Source organism: Euwallacea fornicatus, chromosome 9, assembly GCF_040115645.1.
Source record: "Euwallacea fornicatus isolate EFF26 chromosome 9, ASM4011564v1, whole genome shotgun sequence".
In the NCBI taxonomy this organism is placed as follows: domain Eukaryota; kingdom Metazoa; phylum Arthropoda; class Insecta; order Coleoptera; family Curculionidae; genus Euwallacea; species Euwallacea fornicatus.
The window spans coordinates 2,377,277-2,394,132 of NC_089549.1; the positions used below are offsets into that span (position 1 = coordinate 2,377,277).

The window sequence follows — 16,856 nt, forward strand, 5'->3', positions numbered from 1 at the left end:
TCTGATTGATATAATTTTAATCGACTATCGAATTCACGTTAAAAATGTGCGAGTTTTGGAAATCGGCCCTTTCCTACCAAAAATTTCAGATACGTATTCGAAAACAAAGTCTCGCAGGAGACGGTGAACCAATGAACGTAGGGCATTGATTAGGCCATCAGGACTATTCACACTCCGATCATGTAATCGTGTGATCATCATCACGCCTTCGATCATGAATTCACCGCAGACGTGCCCCTGATGTTTCGACGCCTAATTGAGATTTATGTTTTAATGATCCCTTTTTACGTTTCCGTAAGTTCTCGAGACTTCATTCGGACCCTTCTTGTGCCTATCCTGCTCAAATTTTCTTGGTTGGTCAAATCGAGTACTTCGGTCAACTCAGAGAGGATCCAAAGATCAACTTTCAAATAAACTTGAAGTTTTTGTTTTTTTTTTTGTATTTTAGAATTTTTTCCTATAATAAAACTTTTTCAGATAAACTGCTTTTTATGTTTAAATGATTCTTTTCGAGTGTAATACTGTTTTATCATAATTACTGTGTGATTCCAAGTTTGGTTGCGCGCGCATCTACTACACGAGCAGTTACTTCTAGGACCTCAAGCGGTTAAAACCTTTTAGGGTGCAAGGTGATATATTTGGGGTGTTACGCGTTGAGGTTAAACTTATCGACCTAAAGGCTGTCCTGTTTAATCGTCAATCAGGGCTAGGGTACTGCCTTAATACAGGGAAGGCTTTCCGAAAACTTTTCGGTCGTTATCTTAAATCAATTAAGAAGAGTTCATTAACCGAAAACTATGCTGATTTTGTTTGAACTGAGATTCTTTATCTCACCCAAGTGTGATCCAAATTATAAACATGCTGCCCTCCTTAATGGGAACATAACCATCACGAACGCTAAAGAACTAGCTAATGTAATCTTCATTGCAACATTCCTATTGCTGAATCATGTTCCTGATAAAGTGCTTAAGACATTCATAATACAAACTTAAAAGCAAAACAACAAAAGATCGTCACAAAAGTTCAAATTCCATTTGAGTCATGATTTTTGTTGTTGCTGTTGAACGTAGTAAATACACAGAATTTTTGGTCATCAAAGGTACATACACGTGTAACTTAATTAACACCCCAAAACCACAAAATACATAATTGATTTGTAAGTATAAGAAAAATTGAAACATGTTTTTCGTTGACATCAAATCAAATAACCAAATAAAAACCGTTGAATAAAAAATTAGTTTACAGTGTTATCGGCTAAAAGAACGATAATTGAACAAACCGGGTTACGAATATGGAAAATGTTTATTTAAATTTGGGCGTATTGCTGATGTTATTAAGTAAACTAAAGAAACGGATCTAAAGTATTTTTTATTCCCAGTTCCGACAATTCTATTAAGATACCTAGTTAGCAACAACGTGATTTTGACCCCTCTGACTCTTAATTGAGGAAACCACTTAAGCTTTCAATTCAAGTCCCATATTCATGGTGTAAACGTATTACCACGGAGACATTTCAGGGGGCGACAGTACTCTGCATAATAATACAGGAATGTGAACAGACCCACGGTCAAAAACGCGCAATATTCGATATACAGGGTGGCAAAGTTTCCAGTTTTTTTCTCATTGTTTGCGCTTTCCCACCTATGCGTTGAGTGCAATTTTTGCAATTTCGAACAGCTACTTTATTGAAAACTAGACGGGGTGTTACGTTTTCTTGCGCCACGTACCATTTTATGCTTCGCGTCTTATTTTCGGAACGTCCAGTACCGACTTTGATGCCAAACTTAAATTCCTCATTCGATTCTTGAGCTTTTCGGCCTCTTGCGGTAGTTTACGCCATTTTCGTAGTAATCGGCAAAAATGTCTATTGACGCAAATTAAGATAGTCCAGCTTGCACGTTCCGATCTGTAGTTTGGAACGCCATGGCAGAGTTTCGACCGCTTCAATAAATTTATTTTGGTTTTTGACGTTTTACGTTTTCAAAAATCTATCCCGAGAAATACGTAAAAAACGCAACAACGTGAAACTTCGCCACCCCCCTGAATGTCAGAAAATGGTGCGTTTTTGACCACGGTTCCATCAGCTTTTGTTCATTATTTTGCAGAATGCTAGCGCCCCCTGAAACATCTCCTTGATGACATGTTCCACCCTGTATATTCTCGACTGTACGTTCCATAGCACCGCCGAGGGATATCCCATTCCCTTGTATCTTCGTTTTGTCAGTCTTTCACAAACACCTCATTTTACTCCTCTTCACTGGATGACTGGTAAGCCAACTGATCGTTCCACCAGTCTTTGATCTCCTGGATTGCGTTGCTCTGCTTGGGAATTGATGTCGTTTTGTTGTTTTGTATCTGCTGTGGATAATGAGCCGAAATTAAAGAGCAGAAAATATCACAAACGTCAGCTCTAAATCTTTCTGGACGATCGAAATGGTCAAGCAGGCATTTACCTCTCTAGGGATTTTACTTTGCTCGCTGTCGTTTAAGTGAACAACGTTTTTGTTAACGGGTGGATTGGGCCTCACTGTGTTGTTTTTCTTCTTCGTTTGTTGAACTTTCTCCCTTTCCTGTCTAGCCGAGGGATCCGACAAGGTGGGCGCCAGGTATTTTCGCCCTTAAGAATAAAGCTTAACTTGTACATGAAATGCAAATAACCCGTCATTAATAGATTTAAGTGCATATACAACCAATTAAAATAATAGGTCATTCAAAGTTGACATGTATATTAGCAGTTATAGGATTAATTAACCGTTTAAAGTTAATTATGTACCTTCCAAGAAATTGTTTAATTTTGGTAACCACCGAACAAAACGTTAGAATTCCCACAAAACGCATAAAACAACAAGCAATCTGCCGATGTTTCGGCCTTTTTGGATTGTTCCAATGTCAATGTGTCAATGAATGATGATAGGATGAGGCTGCAGCTTACCTGAGCCGCTTCCAATGCTATCTGATCTGGGCAAATTAACGAGCTTTTGCTTCCTGGCAACAGGCAGCTCATTTTCTTTGGTTTCAATTTCCTGTTCCTGCTCCTTTTCTGCGACAGGTCTATTGATCCTGGCTTCTTCTAGCTGTTCTGGCGTGGAAACCACCTCATTTGTCGCTCTTAAACCAGCTATCAGACTGTTTTGCTGTTTCTAGGTACCAAACAGAAAGAGATGAAAAATGGATAAGAGAACTACGTGAAAAAATTATCTGGATTTGGATCAAACTATCGTGCGAGGAGAGTGCCAGAAGACACGTAGACGGTGATTTTTTTTTAATTGACCTATATTACAAGGACCTCACCCCAAAAAACTCATGTTTAAAGTTTGAGAGTACCACGTCGATTTGTGTTTGTTTTGGAGCCCTTTTTAAATGAAGGGTTTTAAAATATTATACAAATTGAGTACAGTGTTTCAGCGGAGAAATTAGGAAAAGGCATTTGGTGCAAAAGAATGTGTCGTTTCATCAAGACAACACACCAGTCCATCACTTTCGTCATCGCCGTGACGAAAATCAACCAAATTGGTTTCGAATTTTCTCCTTGACCAGCCTACTGGCCAGATTTAGCCCTCTCGGATTATTTTCTAAACTTGAAAAAATGGTTCGGTGGAAAACCATTTGCCAATAATGAAAATGGGGAGTCCAAGATCGATGCCCATTTGGAAACACTTGAACCTTCTTACTATAAACAGGGTATAAAAGTCACAGAACATTACTGAGGACAGTATGTGAATCTCACAGGACGCTACATTGAGAAATAATATAATATATATATTTTTTTAATTTCCTTTAAGTGTCAGGTAGGGTACTTCTGGAACTACCTTCCTCGTACCTAGTTAACTCTCAGTGTTAAAACGATCTCTTTTATCTGGATGAACGTGCAATGTAAGGACAAACTGTGCTTTTCATTTAGTATTATTTCAAGGTTAATTGCGATAAAGTTCATTGAAAGAACATTGCAAGTTCAGTTTGTGGAGGCAAAATGAATTGAAAAATCATTGCACTGACGATAGTCTTTGAATGCGAACAACATATTGATATAACTATCATGTGTTTTTTTTTTCGTTTGTAAGCGATAATGACCGAGAAGACTAAAAATAGAATATCAAACAGGGAAATCAAAATAATTTAGTCAAAGATGGTTGAACATTTAATGAAATATTATGTGTCGCATAGAGAGGGGCCCCAAGTGAGCGTAAATGCATTGACAGGCAATAGAGGGAAGGTATAAGGATGGCCAAGATCAGGCGTCCCTTTACCTCCCTACACATTTTTGTGCTCCGAACGAGACACTTTTCTGGAAATTTTAATATCGTGACAGTGGTGATAAGCGTTTTAGAAATTAAAAAAAATTTTGAAAAAAACTGAAAAATTATGCTCGAGCGGAATTTTCAGACCTCCTGCGCATCTATTTCTTATCTCTCAGCCTGAATGAATTATGGCAATGTGAAAACGCAATAGGAATCAGGACAGTTGCACTTACACTTGTCGATCTTATTTTCTTTAAACACCCTTCCAGCCAAGTTCGGATGGTTTGCTTCGCCACCTCTTCCTCTATTGCATACTCAAACTCTTCTCTTGCCAACAACTCCTCCAGCTGCAATGCTTTCCTTATATCAACACTTCTGTATGACAACATGCTGAAAAGAGAATTAACACATTACAAGTAATTATTATATCGTTTTTTTTATCAATTTTTCAAAAATATTGAAGAGCATATCGCGGAAGGAACTGGATAGATACGTAAAATGATAAAATTTAGGTAAAATATGAAATCAAATTATAGGTTTACCAAAAGTCCTATAGCTTAACTGGGCTAAAACAGCCCCTTAAACGGCAAGTTTCTTGCTGCACATGGCAACCTTGTTTACCCAGATCCATTAAATTTTTTGTTTCTTGCACGTTCCACAATGCGAGTTTCAATAGCGTGTTTTGAAACAAAAGATAGGCGCCACATTGCCATTTAGCAATCAAGTTGAATTCGATTACTTTCGTAGATTGTCATAACAATATCGTTACTTTAATTGGCAGCTGAAAGCCAAATGCCTTTGGGCCAAATTATAGGTCTGTCGTCAACTTTAACATCAGACCATTTTCCATAGAAATTTTAGGTAAAATCTGAGTGTTGGTCAAATGTTTGCTTTCAATAGAAACTAGCTAGGTGTTAAATTTAACAGCATATTAACAATTTGAGCCTTAACCAACGGAGCAGAATGCATTAAAAACGCTATCAAACCCAAGTCGTTCACAAAATGAGCGAGATTTTAGGTCTGTTTTATATCTAAACTGCGCACAAAAACAGTCAAAGTGGCTAATTTTCAGTCATTTTTGAGACCTCCGAAGCGTCTTCACCGATTTTAATGTACAAAAAAAACTGTTTCTTCTAGAACTATTGACGAACGATCATGTTAGAAAACAATTTTTTTGTACTATGCAACGTAAAAGAAAATGTCACGAAAAATTGATAAATTTCTACGAACAGCGATGCGATGCCATTTACCAGTTATGCTCGATACCGCGCATCATGTCTGAGGGTTTTTTCTTATTTTTAGATTACAAAAAAAAATTACAAAATTTTCCATAAAATTGCTACTTTTTATGAAATCTCTGAATCTGAAAATGAAATTTTCATAATCTTTAAAGCAGCACCTAATGGCGTTTTAAAAAATCTAACTGGAACTGAGCTGATTTGCAATGAACCACATCGTTTCAGTGAGAGGTCATGGAAAAGGTTCTACGCTCGCCATTTAGTCTTTCTTTTCGAAATTCGTCAAAACAGCTATACACATTTCAATTTTCCGATATTCGTAAAAAATACGTTAAACCGAACTCACTTTAACACATCGTGAAATGTCACATCCTCCCCGTTGTGCAGCCTGTCCAATTCGTAGCACATATGCTTAAACAGGACTCGATCCTTTTGGGGATCGACCTCCAATCTGCCTTTCAGAAGCCGAAGAATAAATTTTACCTAAAGAAATATGCAAATACCTAAGTGTCGGATGAAATACCAAAAACCAAAACCCATATCATTTTCTTTGTTATAGGAAGAAATTTCTAACTTGCACGGATGACTCACTCTCTTGACTGGTATAACTCCTCGTTGATGAATATCAACAACATTCCAGGTATTCTGAAAGTTTCTGATATCAGCATAAGATAATAAAGCGTCTTCTTCGTTAGAGTAAAACAAAGAAAAGTTCTCCATTATAATAGCTGCAAGAGGAAGTAAAGCACTCTGAAGATCTGAAGGAAATATTTAGTTTCAGGGGAGACTTACCCACCAAGAGATTTAATACGATGTAGGTGATTATGACGTAAAATGTGCAAAAATAAATGAGAGATCCCATGAAATTTCCACAGTCAGTCTCCCAATAGTTAGCTGCAGGACTACAGTAAGGAGGTTGTATCATGCAGTCATGCATTATTTTATTCCAGTCCTCTCCAGTGACGATTCGAAATAACATTGCAACTCCAGTAACAGGGGACTGGAAATTTGCTCTTCTGGAAACGCACCTTTAATAATTTTCTACGATTTGCTTTGAAAGTGCCACCTCCCAATGCCTTCTCCGTACTTCACAGTGCCGAACAATATAGTGCCAGCTAGAGCGTAGAAAAAGACAAGCAGGAACATGCCGAAGATAATGAAGAAACTCTTGCATACGGACACCCCAACGGTCAACATCAGCATTTTAAGGGTGGCATGTTTCCCAGTTATGGTGAAGAAACGAAGAACCACCACCATGAATCCAATAAAATAGGTTAAATCGTTCTAAAAATGATGTATACATATATATTTTTTTTTAGTTAAAGTAATCTGACATGATAACAAATTAACCTTTAAGCCTAATAAAGCTTTCGTTGGTAGTATTAAAAATCCATTGATTCCTTTAAGAGCTTCATTTCGGATATGTTTAATTCATATTAAAAGCTGCGACATAAAATATCTTCAAGGCACCTTCAGGAGGTCTTGCAGAAGAATTCGCAATTAAATTGTAACAAAGTCGAGATATGTATATCGGGATAGCTGGGATTTTCAGATATTATTTAGATGACAAAAAAAAGTTGATCCGCCACTGAATTTTAACTGAGACCATATTTTGTTCAAAACCACACAAAATTTTCATATTTCCAATTGGAACTACAAAATTTGATCTTTTATACAGGGTATTTTAAAATTAATTAGAAAAACGAAATTTATGAGGGAAATAGCTGCGTCGAAGAGACGCAGGAAATTATTGGTCTTTATTGTTTTTTTCTGAAAATATTTTCGCTCTCAAATAAATCTTTATATAAAATTTTAAAAACCTTATAAAAGTTAAAAAATCTATATATGTGTATGCATTTATACTTACAAATATTAAGTTGATGGTGGCATAAAGTCGAAACGTCGCATACGAAAATTGTAAGGCGCTATTTCATAGGACGAAAAGTGTTTTTATTGTCATTTTAAAGTATTTTGCTAATGAATATCAGGAAATAACGAAAGAGATTATGTAAATTATCAGTTTTTCTCAATATTTCTAAAACTCCTAGGAATATCTAAAATTTCATTTCAAAGCAGCATTTTCTTGTGTATTTAATTCCGCAACTTCCCCCTATCTAAGCACCGCTTTATCTTTCATAGTTTTCGAGATCCCGGCGATGAGCCTCAAATTTGAACAACCCGGTAAGTCGACAACGTCGCCCTGCAAAGCCGCTTTATTTCGATGTTCTGGTACTTACTTTCAACATGATATGGAAGAACATCCAAATTACTCCAACTACGGTTACGAACAAATCATATCGGTTTCTCCGCGACTGGAGGTAACCCCGGGGGGTAAATGCGATATTCTTCATTATAACCTCCCCCAAAAATATGAGAGTGCAAATCATTGAAATTGTGACTAAAGTGTCGGTTGTCGGATCGTCCTTTTCCCACTATAAATTGAATATTTTTTTATTAACAATTTTGCAAAGAGGACAAGTGTCGAAATCTATGGAAAGGACATCAGTTACAAAAACTATGACTCACTGTAACACTGAGCAGGGCAGAGTTGACCAACACCAAAATAGCAATACTCCTTTTAAACTTCAAATTCTGAGTGATATCGTAGATGAAAGCCCTGAATTTCTTCCCATCCGGTCGGGGCGGCAAGTGCAAGGGCTGGGCAATTTTCAACCTCTTCTTTAGGTCACACCATCTTCTCTGATCGACGGTCAGCAATGCTGTTCCTCGATTTTCCGAATAGTTCGCGATAACCACACCTACGAACAGCGTCAATCCTATCATACATCCCAGGAAAATGTAGATGTGGATGTAGATGGCATGGACCTGGAAACAGTCCTTGGTGGACTCGGATCAGATTGTTATGGAATTTACTCACTGGACCAAGAGACTTAATTAAAATATCCCGAACATCCAGCCACCCTTTGAAAGACAGGACTTCGAATAATGTCAACATTGCATCGCCTATATTGTCGAAGTTGAATCTTCTAGGATTTGCCCTAACATCGTTAAAAAAGACATTAAGAAGCAGTAAAAAATATTCTTGAAAGTAGTACCATACTCGAGGTACTAGGATCTGAGGATAAGTCTCATTTTCCCCGGGCTGCACTTTCATTTTAGTGACAAACACCCGCCTCCAGAATATACCATGACAGTCCTCCCTCCTGGTGATATTAGGGTCGTTGCATCGGGCCAGCCTCCCCCCTAAAACAGCCCGTTCAAACATCCACTATGCCCATCGCAGACAATTAGGTACCATACAACTGAACCCCGTAGCTGGCGAATATAAATATCAGCAAAATTAGCAGAGTGGAGACCAACAAAATTTCTTTAAAGCCTCTGCATAGCTCATAGACAACTTTGCTCATGTGAGGGACAAGAGTGAAAATCCTTAGAGGCCTTAGGCAACGTAAAATCATCAATAGTTGAGCGCCTGAGTTGGGCGGAACGCTCTTTGGCATCCAGCACAGAAACGTTAAACTCACCTAAAACTTCTCCTTGTAGCACAGAAATTTCTGATCTGGAAGACCTACGAGATAGATAAACACATCCAAAACCGCAGCTGCGTCTTTGACGTAAGCTTTAGGGGTAAAGAATAAGCCATCGGCTAAAATTTTTAGGGCCAGCTCCATGCTCATGAAGATGACAAATCCGTATTCTGCCACCTGCAGACTGGGGTTCTCCATTACGCGATAATGGGGAGTTTCGAACATCATCGAGAGGCAGGACAATGTAGTCATGGTGATCATCACCCAATCCAAATACGTGACCAAACTCAAAAAATTGCTGAAATTGATTTAAGACTAAGATTGATCTCTGGGAAGAGAGCCGACGTTTATATGCTGCTCCCCAAATTATGGTCAAATCTTAATAAATAACAAATAGCATGCTCGAGCAATTGCCGCTTCCGTCAAGATCGCCTGACCTGAACCCCATTGAACATGTGTGGGACATGTTGCAAAGGAATGTTGTCGAACATCGCCCCTAAATAATCCCACATCTTAGAGAAGTTCCTCCACAGTTATGGAAAAGTTTACCACAAGACAAGATAAATCATATCATTGAAAGTAAGTCAAGATGATGCGAAGCAGTTATACAGGGTGATATTTTAGCTCATCGATAGATCGAGGCAGATGGAAGGTGAGGTCGTTTTAAGAAAAAAACTTCATACAGACATATACTAATGCTGGTCCAGTTTTACGGCCACCGCGGTCTCCTGACTTAAGTCCTTCGGATTTTTATTTTTTGGGTCATACGAAACAAATTGTGTACCAAGGGATGATAAAAATTAAACAACAGTTAGATGGAATACGGATGGTTGATGATATAAGAAATCGTCCAGATAGGTTGATTCGGGTGAAAAATTCATCATCAGAAGGATATTTTGACCAACCGGTGTGACATTTTAACTTTTAATTGTCTCACTTGTGAAATTTTTAGTAATAAAGAGGTAATATGTAGAAAACTTTGAAGTCTCTACATCCCTCACTAATGTAAATCGGACATATGTTTATATGAAGTTTTTTTCCTTTAAATGACCTCACCTTTCATCTGCCTCACTTTGTCGGTGCGCTAAAAATCACACGTTAATGGAGGCCACATGACGCACTAAATTTTCAAGGTGTAATTTTTAGGTCATTTTCGACTTCGAACAAGTTCTTTATTTTTTTTTAGTTTTCTTAAATAAATTAAAAAATATCATCAAAAACAATTTTTACTTATTTTTTCATTAAAAAAAAATCCGCTGCTGGCTCTGAGCAACACCCAAAGTATCCCAATATCCCTAACTTCTGTGGGGCAGTTCATTTCGTCATTTATGCAACCATGAGATACAAGGGCCCATTCGAGTTCTACGGGGTGCATGTGACGGGGGGTGTGTGTCGTGGCGGTGCGACTTGAATAAGACCGAATTCGTGCCACAAAGATCCATGCATGAAGCTCATAAGCATACAAGTCACGTAATAGTATATTGTGTATCTAGTGAAGAAAGGAACATGTGTTCCGCTGATGATGAAGATTGTTAGGCAAGCTGAATATCAGTTCGTTATTAAGTAGACGCCGACAAACGCTCTTTGTCCACATGCCATACACTATTTCTTACGTGCCCTTAGATTATTCAGATCTCGCCTTCAATTGTAAAGGTAAAAAGGCCTACTAAAATGCCAGTAATGATGTGAAAACACATTTTCGTGAGCTCTTCGTTTAGAAAAAAATGCGCATTTCTCACATCGCATTGCTACCTGGATAGGAAAACCTAAGAATCGCTCACTGGAGTGTTTTGTACTGGACCTTTCTCTCTTTCCCTGTAAGAGGATCCTTCAGCCTGGCATCGTATCGAGCATACACAATCAATTGGCAAAACTTCCGGAATCTGCTTTCTCTGGGAACTGCGAACAGTGGAGTGTCGAAAAAGGGGTGGTTTTCTCGCAAGTCTTCCTCTCTCTGATTTCTAGATACCGCAATGTAAATCTAAAAGAATTGAAGCGCCTACGCCTTACCTCCTCATCTCTGCTTGCTGCCTCTTGGCCTGCAACAGTTTAATGTCCAAATCGTGAGGCCTAGCCCTGGCCGAAGTCACTCGATTAACCCCAATGTCGCCATTTTCCATGAGGTGCTCGTAGGTTTGCTTCAGTTTAATCGAGCCAGATCTAACCGAGCGTCTGATCGATCTGGATCCGAATCTACGACCAAAATACAATTAAATTGAACCAGAATGTCGCCCAATTTCTCCAGACACAAGAGACTTCTCTTATTAATTTGTGCTCTAGAGTGTCTTAAGTTTGTTCTTCTAGAGCTAAATCGTTTTTACTTCTAGGGGATCTACGGAATTTTGGCATGCCAATGATTTCACTACTCGGTGGAACTAAATTTTGGTAGCCGATTAGTTGGGGTCACTCACTTCTTATGGTCAATACGTAACTGTTTCACACTGTTTACAGTCCCTTGAGGTTTCAGGGGCCCTTTGCTGCCCGGAACGGGAATGATGGAGGAATCCCCCAGCATGAGCCTTTGATTGTTTGAGTCGCTGGAAAATAAAGACAATGCGAGAGTTCGAATGGGGTGACAGTTGGAGGAAATCTTTGGTATTGGAGCAATCGATGGTTTCTCGCAGTAAAGCTCTTTTGTCGAAATATTGGTATTATTAACATTATGGTATATTTACGCGCTAGTGTTTGAAATGGATAAGTCGAAAACTACGGAATTTCATGAAATAGTGGCTCTTTGAAAATCAACGAACATGATGATTTCGTGATGCTTCAATATTTTCATTGCGGCACAAAGAGGATAAAAAATTTTGGGCAAGTTCAATGCCATTCGCACCATTTTCAATAGCATATGGGTTGGCAGACTGAAAAGTCTCCACCCAGGTTTTTTTCTTGTAAACGAATATATGAAAATATGCTCAGACATGAAAACTATAGTTTTCAGGGGTACGCGTGTTTTTCATATATGCCCCTCCTCTGTTCCTAAATATACGAAGGGACGGGTGCGAAAGGGAGAGGGTTGATCTTCTTTTAAAAGCAACTGAATTACTTTTGTTATGGAACCCCCCTCGTATTATTTGGCTAATAAATAAAGTGAACAAGGAAAGGTATTAATAATAATATTTTTAGATTTTACTTGGCCCTTCGAAAAACCTGCTATTATCAGTTTCTTTCTCCCAAAAACAGGTGAATTGGAAGACGAGATCATACTGAATGGCCCGCAAAATCTCCTGATTTGTCCCCATTGGACTGTTTCTTGTGGGGGCATTTGAAATTTTCAAATTTTATGCGATCAAACTCAATTCTTCAGAAGACGTGCGCCAACAAATAACTTCGAAGTACTCCATAATGATCGCGAACATTGCGCACAGTGCGTTTATAATTGCAAGGAAGTTGAAAGTGAACATTTTCAACGGTTACTTCATTGGCACAAGTTGCAAGAAATTTTGTTACTTTTAGTTCTCATGAACTACTTAATTGATTCAAACGAGGAAGGTCCCATAACAAACCGAATTTAATTCCCTTTAAAACAAGATATGTCTCGCCCGCTCCCCTTTCCTCACCCATCCCCTCGCAGTTGTTGGAGCAGGGCGGTGCAAAAATCTGTAACATGACCTGAAGAATGCAAGCAACGAGCTTTCATATTACAATTTGTTAATATACGATGAGATCTTTTTTAACTACGAATTCATGAATTTAAAAAATCAAAACTCAACATTTACGCGGATTTAAAAAACCTTTAAAGTGAGGTATTCATTGTGCCGAAAATATCATCAGAATGAGAAGTTCTGATATGAATACTGTGAAGTACAGTATTTTTCATCTTATAGTATGAAAAGGAGTATGAAATATGAAGAATGAGATGAGTATGAAGAATAATTTTCTCTGCAATAGAAACTGGGACTGCTTGGTTGTCCTTTAAAAATTCTTCTGATAGGCACAATTTCTAGTATATTTCACTTGGCTCTAAACATTAATTTAATAAATATATCCTAAATATTTTATCTTAATCTCACATGCTTGAATGATGCACTAAAGGGAATTATCAGAAAAAATACATGTAGCCCAGGGATTACTACAAAAATTTCATTCCGAAAATTACCTAATTAAATTGGATCAGGGAATGTGTATGAAATGCTGACTTAAATCTCCTTATAGGATCAAAACTCCGGTACCTACAATACCAACCTTATGATATGGGACACGGTGGTCTTCTTCAGCTTGATATTCACGCTTCGAACTTTGGGCAACTTATTCAAAATATTCAAAGGCCGTTGCTTTCTGTAGACAATCTTGGAATCGAACATCTCCTCAGCTGTAAGCCTTTTAATGCCGGTTTCCGCATTCTCTTCATCTTCCGTTTCATAGACAAATTGCCTCATAAAACTTTCCCGCACCTGCAAGTAATATTAAAATGCAACAGAAAAATCAGGACCGAACTAAAACCTTAGGAAGATTGAAATCCGATGGAACTTTGTGCAAGGTCACCATCAGAGGACTATCGGGAAACTTCTCAAAAATCCTCAATCTGAACGGCAAAGTCTCTTTAATCTCGGCACTTTGCTCTCGATACTTCAACTGCTTTAACTTCTTAATATCTTCATCCAACTCTAGATTATCCAAAATAACTGCTACGAACAAACTCAACACAATCTGAAACAAAGATCATATCTCGAAAACCCTGGAAATACTGCATAGTACCAAACTCACCAAAGTAACGAACAAATGGTACATGATGAAGTAAAAAGCCACCCAGGGGGCAATCATGGAAGGCGTTCTATACATCGTTTCATCCATGACCTCCACCCAGGCCTCTTGAGTCAGGATTTGAAACATGGACATGAAGGCTTCGGAGAAAGTTTCGAATTTTGTGAAATCCAGGAAACAGAAGAGTTGCATGGAGACGCTGGAGGAGATAATCAGCAAACACATGGTGAATATTATGAGACTGCCCAGTTTCTTGCCAGGGCCGAAAATTTTGTAAACAAAGTCCTCCAAGAGGGGCGAAGCCTTGATTAGGCGAACTACTCTGAGAACCTGGAAAAATGTGAATCCTGTCATGTAGAAGCCTGAAAAGAATTCATTATTGATTTTATGGAGATTTTTTTTGTTGGATGATTCACCAGGTATGACGTGGATGGTAGTCCCCATTGCGCATAACAATTCGAACTTATGGATGGAGTGTTTCCAATAGCCCCTCCACCCGAGGCACCATATTTTAAAAATTGCCTCCAAGTTTAACAAAACAGTAAAGCCGAGTTCCAAAAAATAGTACTTCTCATAAAACACCTCCCTGGGCGTTTTATCATGGTTGAACCGCATCGATGCGGTTACCACAGCATTAGCCAAAATAACCCCCATTACCAGACTGCGGAAATAGGGGCTTTGCAATATTTTCTGGCAGAAATCCGGTGCCGTACTGCCATGCTTATTATCATCAAGAGTTACCAACTTCCAACCCCGGTCATCTCCTACTAGAATCTGGAACAATTTTTACTGATACCAGAAAATCAAAAAGGACATTAGCTTGCCTGTGAAGCAGAACTAGTACTGATTTGGCCCCGGATGCCCCACATTTGCTGAAATTGCACCCGCATCTCATTGAAAGTCTCAGTGATGACGGCTATGAAGACGTTTTTGACCAGCCAAGCCAAAAAGAAGATGAGAGTGCTGAAGTAGGAGACAGCCATCCAGGCTGGTAATGAATCTATTGATCTGTACATTATAAAAACCCAACCTTCTTGAGATGCTGCCTGGTATACTGTGAAGATGCTGGTGACTGTAAGGTAGCAAAAAAACGCGTGGAGAAAATTTTCAAAAATGACTATTGTTTGCCTGATCTTACTGAGTAAATTTCAAGATTTTTCCAAAATTCTGGAAAATAGCAATTTTCTACTCACCTGAATTCAACAGAAAATAAGTTGCTATAAACGCACACTCTCACCTTTTATTTTACTGAATTTTACTTACCAAATTCATCGAATCCATTGAAACCGATAATATACCTAGAAACTCCTTCCATTTTCATGCATTTCATTCCTATTGAGCACTGATACCCTGAGGTTGGATCTAGGGAACAGAACGTATCCGGTATAGCCAAGCTATTTATTGTCACGTCCCTGTGAATAATTAATTTATTAGCGTGAAATTCGGCAAACCCTAAAGTTCAAAGTGTACTTGGGTTCCTTGGTACTGTTGATAACACAATGGTTCTTCAATTCGCCAAAAAACTGGACGCCAAGCAGCCCGTAAAGAGACATGAAGAACAAAAAAAATAAGGTAACGTTGTAGATTTGCTGACTAGATCGTCTAAAAAATACACAAATTTCCACTAAAAATCCTTAATTTCATTTGAATTCCGAAGTTTTATTACTTGAAAATTTGGTTAATTCTGGATTTAGGCATGGAGAATTTGAGAAATACCCTCAAAAATCGGATTACGATTAAAGGGCGCGGGGCTCGTATGATCGAAATATAGGAGTAAGCAGGAACAATCCCAATTATTTCGAATACTTGGAGGATGATGGATATCCAGAGAAAGAAAACCATGCTGGCGTCAAACTGGCACCAATGATCTTTGAGATAAGATTTTTCACCCTAGAAAAATTCTGCGTTTAAATAGTAATTAAACGTTAAAGAGGCTCAAACCTTAAGAATACCGCGAATATGCATTTTGGCGATCATTTCAGCGGTAAAGAGCAGGGCAACAGCAGAATCAACAGTGATTGTGGCTGTTTGCATAAAAGGGAACAGATCGAAGGTTTTTGGAGTATTACTGCAGACAGAGGCAAGACTGAGTAACGCACAGCTTCTCATTATACGCCGGACCCATCTCTACGAGTAATACCATAAATTTCATGGGTATTACGCATGTGGTGCTTACCTTATTAACCCATTCGATGTCAGCATTCTCGTTAAAGGCTTCGTCGGGTCCGTAATCAGCTAACACGGGCTCGCCTTTAAGGCTCTGCTTGCGGCCCAGCATCATTTTGAGGCGTTCCGTGATAATTTTGGTAGAAATTTTGTCTAAAAATCACTGTATTCAAGGTTCAGCCTTATACGTACATTAAACTTACGCTATTTTTCTAAACACCCTTGATAAAACTCAGAGAAATTTAAATTAGCTTTGCTCGCTCTTACAAAGCCAGATATGAAGAGTTTCACCCAAATATAAAAGACCATGCTAGTGCTGTTCTTTAATGCTAATAATGCATTGATTGGCGTTATATGATCGTTTTTAACACGCACATCTTGGAATATTTGTCGCCACTGTGATTTTCCCGGATCGTGGGGATCCAGATGATATTTAGGTCCAGAGCGCGGAAATCGATAATTTAGAGCGCGCACCATTGTAAGCTGCGTTCTGGAATCATCTCACTTTTTAGGTAATTTAAAGGAGCAGCGTAACTCAATTTTGAGGAAGAATTTGAATTTAAGGACGAGGCAATTTTCCAGATATAACTTCTTTTTAATGTCAACCTCTATACCGGTTTTAAGTAGTTGAAATATATCCTGTGGTTCGACCTACCAAAAGGTTAAAAATATTCATTTCTTTCGCTTCCTTTTACCTTTCAAAACATATTTTTCAAGCTCTACTCCCCGAGTATGTATGTATCTACGTATGTACTCCAAGGGAAGACCTTGTTATTCAGCAACTCTCAGAGTTCAAATAAACCAATATCGGCGTAACTAGATCATATAAGTACCTTATGTACCTACCTATCTAATCCATTTTCCCTAATCTTGGGTTATTCACATTCACGCACAATTAAAATCTCAAAATCGCGGGTGCGAATGTTACACTTATAATAATAAAGAATAAAACTTCATATATTATATTTTTTTTGTAGTAACCAGAACCTGCTCATATTAAAAAAATCCGAAATTCTTCAATA

At 38.3% G+C, this 16,856-nt stretch overlaps 1 protein-coding gene across 5 annotated transcripts; it reads right to left on the reverse strand.

Moving 5' to 3' along the window:
* Nucleotides 1–915: 915 nt before the first annotated feature.
* na (sodium leak channel non-selective protein na) lies at nt 916–16,281 on the reverse strand. 5 transcript variants are annotated; one of them, XM_066285511.1, is made up of 28 exons: nt 16,038–16,281; nt 15,845–15,987; nt 15,610–15,795; nt 15,335–15,558; nt 15,139–15,270; nt 14,932–15,080; nt 14,493–14,740; nt 14,085–14,442; nt 13,672–14,030; nt 13,408–13,614; nt 13,150–13,358; nt 11,376–11,501; nt 10,975–11,157; nt 10,746–10,925; nt 9,010–9,262; nt 8,733–8,961; nt 8,533–8,680; nt 8,355–8,475; nt 8,003–8,302; nt 7,714–7,908; nt 6,543–6,760; nt 6,269–6,492; nt 6,068–6,204; nt 5,823–5,959; nt 4,472–4,628; nt 2,933–3,140; nt 2,454–2,617; nt 916–2,355 (listed from the first exon to the last, which is right to left on the reverse strand). In XM_066285511.1, exons 2-28 carry the CDS (start codon nt 15,947–15,949, stop codon nt 2,245–2,247), a joined length of 5,268 nt encoding a protein of 1,755 aa, XP_066141608.1. In that variant the 5' UTR covers nt 15,950–15,987; nt 16,038–16,281; the 3' UTR covers nt 916–2,244. The 5 variants fall into 5 exon arrangements, with proteins under 5 accessions (XP_066141608.1, XP_066141609.1, XP_066141607.1 ...); XM_066285512.1 differs by having other exon boundaries at nt 916–2,358; nt 11,397–11,501; nt 16,038–16,280; XM_066285510.1 differs by having other exon boundaries at nt 916–2,358; nt 6,269–6,489; nt 16,038–16,280.
* Nucleotides 16,282–16,856: the final 575 nt, after the last annotated feature.

Bases quoted from the DNA above. Each gene is read 5' to 3' on its own strand.
- na (XM_066285509.1), bottom strand. From the start codon at position 15,949: ATGATGCTGGGCCGCAAGCAGAGCCTTAAAGGCGAGCCCGTGTTAGCT. The intron at 6,761-7,713 runs GTAAGTACCAGA...CATCATTTTTAG, and splicing joins TCTTCCATATCATGTTGAAA to AACGATTTAACCTATTTTAT. The intron at 6,493-6,542 runs GTGGCACTTTCA...GTGCGTTTCCAG, and splicing joins TACGGAGAAGGCATTGGGAG to AAGAGCAAATTTCCAGTCCC.